The 9,454-nt window shown below is 48.1% G+C and overlaps 1 protein-coding gene across 1 annotated transcript in view; it reads left to right on the top strand.

Annotated features, from left to right (window-relative positions):
* Nucleotides 1–4,098: 4,098 nt before the first annotated feature.
* LOC128409444 (H-2 class I histocompatibility antigen, Q9 alpha chain-like) overlaps nucleotides 4,099–9,454 on the top strand; it is a 37,682-nt gene continuing 32,326 nt past the window's right edge. Inside the window, exons 1-2 of the mRNA XM_053379953.1 lie at nucleotides 4,099–4,239; nucleotides 8,038–8,313. Coding sequence (XP_053235928.1) covers nucleotides 4,161–4,239; nucleotides 8,038–8,313 — 355 coding nt within the window. The 5' untranslated portion in view covers nucleotides 4,099–4,160. The remainder of the gene's footprint in view (nucleotides 4,240–8,037; nucleotides 8,314–9,454) is intronic.

Below are 9,454 nucleotides of genomic sequence, written 5' to 3'. Positions count from 1 at the left end.
AACAAAATCTGCCCTTATTCCGTTATGGGGGACACAAGAGCCCTTATAGAGTCCTTTGTAGGTTCTCCATCGGTCGGAGAAAATAACAGAGGCCAACCAGAGAATACTGAGAAGTAAAGCAGCTAGTAAGTCTGATCTTTATTGAACTGATGCAACAGGGTGCTCCCCTCACACACAGGAGAGCAGAGGAGGGCTCAGAACCAAGGTGTACCTGCCCTTATACAGTCATACCTTGGGTTAAATATGCTTCAGGTTGAGCATTTTCAGGTTACGCTCTGCGGCGACCCCGTTCACATCCAGAGGTACTACTGTAAAGACATTTTAAATTCCCTGCCCTGGAGCTCAAGACCATCCCTCCATACATCATACATACACCACAGAAGGGGTGTAACCCAAGTCTGCCCCCCAAAAAACATCATACCTACACCACAGAAAAGGCGGGATACAACAGAAATTTGAATGTTGTTTTTCCTGTCTGCCAGGTTATCTGATAATACCTTATCTGATTGCCTTTCCTGGTAGTCTGGCCATTCCTTTGAGATGGTGATTACCCAATTCCTGAGACAATGGAAAGGTTCCCTCGCCCGCTCCCTCCTTGCCGAGAAAACATTTCATCAGCTTGGGAGTCAAAATGGTTTCAGGGCGGTCTTCCTGTGCTGCTCCAGACATGTGGTCCACATCTCTATGTACGTGCTTGGTTGGTACATTTATGAACATTTATTATATATATAAGACCTTAATTTTTTTTATTACAGAGGGAAGCGGGAGGCTGAGGCAGCCCCACCCAGCCTGCATGTTGGGGACGGAAGCCATTTTGTGGAGGGCTGGCAGTGAAGCAGAAAGGGAGGGAAAATGGCTTCTTCCTCCTTCCCGAAGGGGCTGCCTCAAGCGGCTGCTTTGTTTTTTATCTTCATGCCACTATCTCCCTAAATTGGTTCAAGGGTGGTTTAAAACCACATAACAAAGCTATACAGAAATGTCGAAAGTCCTGTAAACTTTTTAAAAAGTCTTTGAAGAACAAACATTTTCCTCCTGGCCGTTAGTTGTTGTCGCCCACTGCACCTCCATGAAGAAGGGAAAGGAGAGGGAGAAAAGTCTCCACAGAGGAGAGCAGGGGAGGAGAAGGCGCTTCAAGCCACCGAGGACTTTCTAACACAAGACTAGCACTTTGAATTGAATTCAGAACCAGACAAACAGGCAGAGGGTCTTTTGGCCCTGGTGAGATTTGGTTTAAATGAGCTGTGACAGTGAAAATCCTGTCAGGTTTATCTTGTAGCAGCTGAAGCCTCCCTACTGTATTGGGAAAAACAACATATATTGCAATAATCCTGTCAGGAGGTGAGCAGAACATGGATCTTTGTGGGCAGACTATCCCTGTCCAGAAAAACTAGATGGAGCAGGTGAAAAGTGAAGCTTAAGACGTCCCTGAGGTGACTGAGCCCATTTAGTCCCAAAAGTGGGTCCAGGAGATCCCCCCTTGAAACAGCCAGCCAGGCTTCTTTTCTTATACTAGTGAGGGTGCTTAGGTGACATCTACGGCCATCATCTCACCAAGATAGTTCAACAATGGATCCCTCCATTAGATTTCTACCTTGGCTGGATCCAGGACCCCAGGAATTAGAAGGGACTCAGGCATCCTGCAGACTAACCCCCCCCCCAAACTCACAATAATATTTTGGCATCAGACAAGGGGAAATAGGGATGACAGAGATCATGCATCTTGGGAAAAAGAGAACTCCCCAATAATTCTTTACCTTCCTACTTCACAGCCCCCCCCCCTTAAATTCAAATCTTCCTTGTACCTGGGCAAGGAGCGGCCACTGCTTGTCTCTCTCCTGATTTCTTGGAAAAGGCAGCAGCTTCTCTGTGTGTCCCATGCTTAGCTCATGTTTCAACGTTCAGGCTTCTGGAAGTGGGATGTGGGCCAAGCACTCTCTGGGCCAAGCACCCAGCCTTGGCTCAGGGCCTTCCAGAAGAGGCTTGGCAGCCCCTGGGTCTTGCTGGCTGTGCAAAGGGGGCCTCCCTGACCCCAACACCCTGGGCCTGCAGACTTGGAGGGTCCCAGGCAGGGGGAGAGAAACTCATGTTGGGGCCAGTAGGATGAGAGAAGGAAGCAGAGATATGTGGAGATATAAAATGCCCCTTTAAAAACCACATGGAGAAAGGAAATTGTGGCAAGCTGGTGGGCTCTGGCCTGACCCTGTGCTAAAACCAAACGTGTTTGTCAGTGTCCCAGCACCTGCTTCCCTTCTCTGTGTGGTCATACGCGCTCTCTCTCTCTCTCTCTCTCTCTCTCTGTTTTGACTTCAACCCTGAGGTTCAGCCCTAGTTGCAACACTGAGCATTTATTACTAGGCACACAGTTAACCACTGGAACCCCCTGCCACTAGATAGAGGGACGCAGGAGAAGGGGCCCATCGAGTCCCGTATGGCGGTCTCCCAGTGGCCACCCAGATGTCCCAGTAAGGAATCATGCAAGGAGGACGGGAGGGACACCCAGTGAGTGGGATGCGAATGCATTTACTGCCTCTGGCAATGGAGGAAGAAGGAAGCCATCTTTTAAGACATGTAAGGGCTTTTTTAAAAAAAAGGACACAGGAGGCTTTCTTGCACTGACTCTGTGGGAGCGTTTATATAATTTAGCAGAGTTTAAACGATTCCCTGTGAATTTATGCAGTGACAAGTGGATTGCTAACTCGTTTAAGTCCTATCAATATTTATACCTTCCTGGTTGATAATCCCTTCTGTCCCTCCAAACAAAACACACATGAATCTGAGCCATATTTACATCAACTACTTTACTTTCAGATTCATTCAGTTTACAGAGTTGTTCCTGAAGGCAGGCTTTAGTTACTTAAGAGATAAACTATATACTAGATAGTAGTGAATCATGAGAACACTGCATCTGAGCAAGGGCGTAGGAAGGGGGCAGTGGGGGGCGGGTCGCCCCGGGTTCCATCATTGGGGGGGGGATGACAAATAAGGAACAATTACTGCCCTACTAGGGCAGTTCATTAATATTTTTTTAACTTTTTTTTTGGAAAATGCCTGCTCCAAAGGTATTATCTTACTACACTAGGGGTTATATAGCTATGTATGAAATTTCATGCATATCAGTTAATATCTTGACCCTCCACCACGAAAATAGCTGTTTACTTTACCGTTTTCCTGTGTTGTGAAGACTGAAATTTTAATTCAGTGGAGCAGCGTCACCATCCCAAAGAGGATGAAATGGGCAGACTCTGGTACTCTTTTGTCCTGTTCTCCCCCAATGTCTTTCTATCTGAGCTGGCTCCCTGCCTGTTACGTTACATGTGGGGAAACCCATGTGGGGTTCCTCTCTGTATAAAGTAATAATAATAATAATAATAATAATAATAATAATATATTATTTATACCCCGCCCATCTGGCTGAGTTTCCCCAGCCACTCTGGGCGGCTCCCAATCAAGTATTAAAAACAATACAGTGTTAAATATTAAAGTCTTCAAGCTGTTCCTGCGCATGCCTGACAAAACTGCCCCATTGCCAAAATTTATCTTTCCCCCCACCTCCAGTCTCTGTTGTTGTGTGTCCTGGCTGAGGGGGAAAATAGAAGACGGATGGCCATCGGTCAGGGATGGTCTTGTTGAGATTCCTGCATTGCCCCAGGGATATGGCTAGATGACCCTCAGGGGTCTGGTGCAGGCTTGTGCAGAGGTTTAGGTACAAGTTGGATGCAAGGGGTGCATAGGATTGCAGCCCATCTTATGCACCGTCGGCTCAGGAATAAGTCCCACTGATCAAGATGAGATTAGATTGCTGCTATACAGTCCTGTTTTTTAAATAAATGTTTTCCTTTTCAGATAATACAGAGCACAGTGAAATCACAATAAATTAAACCTCCCCTTTAGTAGTTTCAAGCAGTACTACAGGTTCCTCCTCCTCCCAGCGAGGAGCTGCATTAGAACTTCCTCGTTCCTTCTTCAGCCTCGCTCGCCACCTGTGCCTCGAATTCTGCCCGGCGACCGAAACCGCCATCTGCGCGAAGATTTCCGATTGGTGGAATATTTTCCCCTCGCCCAATCCCGGCTCGCTCTGCCGCTGGTTCCGCAGGCGGGGCAGAGAGCGGGTCTCAGAGCGGCGGAGGGAGGAGGAAAAGGGAGCTTCGTTTTGGGGGGAGATGGGGGTCCTCCTCCTCCGCTGGCCCCCCCTGATCCTGGGGGCGGCTGCCCACCTGCTGCTGCTCCTGGACTGCGCAGGTAAGGACTGGGCTCTGGGGAGGGGAGGGGGACAGGACACGTGACACTTTGTGAATTGCATTTCGTGGGCACTGAAAGGGGCAATCGGGGGGTTTATTCTCCGAAGTGGAGCCGGATTCCTTCCCAAACATCTGTTTCCTAGACTTGGGGCTTGTTTTGTATGCCGCCCGGGGCAGGGGCCGCTTCACTCCTTGGCTCGTGGCTCAAGCGAAGAACAAAACAAAGCTTGAAGGTGTTGGCAGGATTCACGGTGGGGAAAGTGACTCGCCTGTCCCGCCCCCCGCAGCTTCGTGTTGACTCTGGTTTGTGTGAGAGTGTTTGTGAGTTTGTGTGAGAGAGAGATACAGATACAGAGTTTTCCCTCTTCTATTTTTTACCTTCCCTCTTCTAATCTCACCCTCAGCCGCTCTTCAACTCAGCTAAAAACCATGGGGACCAGCCTGGGGGTGGGAGCTGGACGCGTGTACAGCTGACTTCATTGCGAGGGAAACGTCTGAAGAAGGGGTCCCCACCCGCAATTCCCCATGTTGTGTTGTTCAGGAATTCCCTTTCACAGCCACATTATCAGGTTCTTCTGCCTCCCCCGCAAAAAAATTCAAAAATGTTGGAGCCCCTGCCTGGCTTCTGAGGCTCCTAGACATGAATTGTCCTTGCTCAGAATATTCCTGCTCCCTCAGCCCACCAATCGACAGGCTCTGCATACTATTCCAGGATTTATCACTATTAAATTCTTAATTCCACATTCCTGATTGCTGCCTTTGGTGTTTTTCTCCTTTTGGGGTTGCCACTCATGTTCTCTGTTTAACTAAAAAAATATATATCCTGCTCGATTGTGATAAAAACTCTTATTAATTTACAGGAAATAGTAAAATAATAAAAACAGTTATAGCATTAAAAAAATAACTAAAATTAGCATTGAGAGGTCAAAACACGTCAATATTTGCCTATCTGGATAGGGTTGCCCAAAGAAAAATGTTTTAAACAGACACTTTTGTGAGACAAGCGTATTCTTCATGGGAGAAAGATCTGGAGATAGCAGCAGGGCATTCTGTTTTCCACCGTGGAACTCCCTCAGAAGGTGGTAGATTCTCCTTCCTTGGAGGCATTTTAGCACAGGTTGTATGGCTATCTGCCATGGATGCTGCAGTTGAGATGCCAGCATCGCAGGGGGTGGGACCTTCAGGGTCCCGCCTATGAATTTTATTTTAGTTTCCTAGTTGTTTTGAGATGAGTCACTGGCCAAACTTGAGTGGACTTCTTCCTCCTTGAGGATGAAGTTGTCCAAAGTGCATTCCACACAAATTTCCCAGGGGTATGATTGGTCCTCAAGGACCACCTCTTTTCATATGAACCTACCTGGACCCTGAGATAATCTTCTGAGGCCCTCCTTAAGAGCCTGGAGGGTGGCAACGCAAGAACAGGGCCTTCTCTGCAGTGGCTCCCTGTCTGTGGAATGCTCTCCCCAGGGAAGTTCACCTGGCGCCTACATTGTACACCTTTAGTTGCCAGGCAAAATGTTCCTTTTTAACCAGGCCTTTGGTTGATTTGACTGACATCCTTTTAAAATGTGTTTTGATCGACTGTATGGGACTGGCAGAAATGACCGGCAGAATCCGCGACCAGGGAGAAAAGTCAGCAGAAGAAGATTGGAAGAAATTTAAGGACTATCTACAGAAATATTATAAAATTAATGAATTTTGAAAAGATGTTGGTTTGAACTTTGGTGGGGACTAGCTGTTATGATAAAGATAATGGGGATTATAATGGTTTATGTTATTAAATTTAAAAAAAGCTGAATGGAAAATAAGGTTTTATTTTAAAAGGAATGTTAAGAGATTAGGATTTGCTGAATTAATAAGGTGAACTAGAGAACAAGAAGGGGAGGTATGAGGAAGTCAAAGAAATATGTGATTGAAAAACTGTTATTGAAACTGAATTGTTTTTAATATTTTTCTTTTTCTCTTTTTTTGTGTTTATATAAAATTGGAAAATCTAATAAATATTCATTTAAAAAAAAATGTGTTTTTTGGGGGGAGGGTTATTAGGTTGTTGTTTTTATTTGGCTTATATATTTTGTGGTTATATTTTGATTTTGTTCTGTGAACCGCCCTGAGATTCTGGGTATAGGGCTGCATATAAATTCAATTAATAATAATAAATAAAAACAATAATAATACATCCCATTTTGCTATCTGAGGCAAAACAGGAATTTTCTCCCCCCCCCCAGCACTGTGCCCCCTACCTTCCACCCCTTCTGTCGCTGAACGACTCTGCTTCTCCGTCCGGGGTGGAAAAGATACGGGGCAACACCACGGGCCAGAACGGCTCCCTCGGGGGGGTGGGGGCTCTTCTGGTGGCAGCAGAAGCAGTGTGGTTGCCTCCTAAGCAGGCCAGCTCTGGATATGATTCTGAAGCCTCTGCTCAGCTCCCTGCCTCCCCTCCATCCTCTCCCCAAGTCTTTGTTAGTTGTTACTGTGGAGACTCATTAGGCCCCCTGGTGGCCAGAGCTGGTACAGCCTGTGGGAAAGTGAGCCCTTTTGGGGGTAAGGTTCTTCCTTTGCCACGCTCTGTCCCCCTTCCTGTGTTCAATCTCGTGAAGGGGCAAGTGTGGGGAAAGGGGATGTGGGGCCACATATTGAGACCTGACCCCCAAGTTGCATTTGCCCTCCTGCCCCTGCTATCCCTGGGGGGCCTTCTTTCTCAAGTGGGGAACCCGCTCTGTGGGTGGCAGCTCAGACCATTGAAAGATTGCAGCATTGAACCATATAAGCACCAATTATCAAATTGGGATCCAGGAAGGATCTCGGAAATTACAGGCCAATTAACTTTACATCTCCCTGGAAAACTGGTGGAAAGTGCAAGAAACCAGCAACTGGAATGCAGTTAACTTGAAGGACTTCAGCTGTATGCTGGAATCACACCAATTATATATGCAGAAGGCAGAGAGCTCTTTTTCTGCAAGGTTTTCCCAGTACGAAAAGAGCTTTGCAGCCCTCTGCCTTGCATAAGAGACTCTGGCAGTGTTATGTACTGAGTCTGAGTATATTTTAGGCAGGTTCTCACAGGATCTTGTGGGGCTCTCCTGAGTTCCCAGGAGATCTTTCCAAAGCCTCCCAGAGCCCAGGAAGCAAGACCCAGGTCAGACCTGTTCAGTGCATGGCTCCAGAAGGTCAGGTGGTGGGGCGGCTCCAGGGGAGTGGCTTTTCTAGGCCTGTTTCTGCAGATATGAGCCATCCCAGTCAGGACAGGCAACTCTGAGCTACCTGGACCAGTGTTCTGACCCAGGAGGAGGCAGCTTCCTGTTCTCCCAATATATGGATTTTGCTTCGTCTGGTCTCCCCTCCATCCACTTCCCAGACCTGAGCCTGCTTAGCTTCCGTTTGGTGCCTGCATCCTGAGCCTTCAGACCATGTTGTGGGAGCTCTCATCAGCTTGGCGCTTGCAAGTGGGGGGCAATTCCTGCCCCCTTGGCAAAGGAGAGGGGCTGGCCTCTCTCTCCCTCACACGGAGCCTCAGCAGGGACATGCTGCCCGGCAGAGCTTTTTCTCGCCCACTGCTCCATGGGCTATTGTTGTTGCTACTTGTATTTATATCCTCTCCCCTTTTCAACTCTCTGATTCTTAGGCTCCCTCTGCTCTGCTTCCTCTGTGTTTAAGGGCAGGTCTACAAACTCCCCCAAACCCTGCTGAACTTTGGATCTCCTAATTTAGGGCTGCTGCCTGTAATACAGCAGGATTAGGCTGCTGCCTTCATCTGCAGGACCCCTAACTCTCTGCCCCCTTTTCTCTTCCTTTCCAGGCTCCACTTCTCACTCCCTGCGCTACTTTGAAACAGCCGTGTCTGAGCCTGGCCAGGGGCTGCCCCAGTTCATTGCTGTGGGGTACGTGGATGACCAGCAATTTGTTCAGTACGACAGTGACACCAAGGAGGCTCTGTCCCTAGTTCCCTGGATAAAGAAGGCGGAGATGGAGGATCCTCAGTACTGGCACACAGAGACTCAGATTGCTCAGGGCAATCAGCTGGCATTCAAGGAGAGTCTGCAGAATCTGCGGAATCGCTACAACCAGAGCGGAGGTGAGTGGAAGGCAGGAGAGGAACAGAGTCACACCTCTCCCCCCGCCCCATGACATTTCCTCCAAGGGTCAGAATTGCAGGGAGGGGGCTGCTGGGAGGAAAGGAAATGGAGGGTGGGGGTCTCCACCAGGGCAGAGGCATCTCCCCTTCCCTTAATGAAGGTCTTAATGGGGGCTGGGAAGGGGTGGGGTGGCGGGGACAGAGAACGAGAATTGGAGGGCAGAGACCCCCCCAGTATGACCCTCTCTGGACCTGCACATCTTACCAAGGAAATGTCTCCATTGCCTGCCCTTCCATGCTAGGCTTGGCTTAGGCCTTTTGAGATGGAAATCTGTCTAGTTCATTTTCCTCTGGGAGGGGAAGAGAAGGCTGGGGATCCTGAGGCTAAAACATGGTTAAAACCATAAGCACAGTGGGCAACTGAAGGGGGGGCAGACAAGAGCCCCCACGGTCTTTCTGCAGCCTGAGGCAGGGAGTCCCCAGAAGATCGACACTGCCAATTATTAGCCTGGGGCTGCCATGTTTTACTGTCTTGTGTCCAAAAGGAGCATTAGGCCAGAACTGGATCAGGCCCATTAATATCAGAAATAATCTGTTTCCTAAGCACTTTGGGTTGTGTTATTTCTGATTTTAGTTGGAAAACTTATGGCCAGTTACCTGGAAGGGAAGGAGCCCCACTGAACTCCATGGGACTTGCTTCTGAGTAAACCTGCATAAGATCCCACATCTCCAGCATTTATTATACATCTGTACTTACTTGATTGTCTAGCAGTCTGTACTTAGAGACCCTTTAGAAAGGTCTTTCACTCCCTTTGTCCAGTTATGGTGATTTCTGCCCCCTTCCTCAACCAGCCTTGGAACTGTTACGACAGGAATCACTAAACTCAGTAAAAGCTGGCAGACCTCTGGCCAAAGCCTCTTGGCACACATTTTTGCTTTTTAAACTTCCTTCTGAAATGAGTCAGAAGATGTTAGTCCTTTTGAGACGTTAGTTGTGTGAAAGGAGCCAGCATGCTGAAAGGGTGGGGGGAGGCATTTGTGTTTAGTCCCAAAGTTGAGTGACTCCCCCCTCCATTTGCAATTTTGGAGCAGAACTTCAGAAGTGGGAGCCTCTGCTGGGTCAGGAGGGAGATCTCTGTAT

The sequence above is a fragment of the Podarcis raffonei genome, chromosome 2, assembly GCF_027172205.1.
Source record: "Podarcis raffonei isolate rPodRaf1 chromosome 2, rPodRaf1.pri, whole genome shotgun sequence".
Lineage (NCBI taxonomy): Eukaryota > Metazoa > Chordata > Lepidosauria > Squamata > Lacertidae > Podarcis > Podarcis raffonei.
The sequence above is the reverse complement of the archived record's forward strand: the minus strand, read 5'-3'. Positions and strand labels throughout refer to the sequence as shown.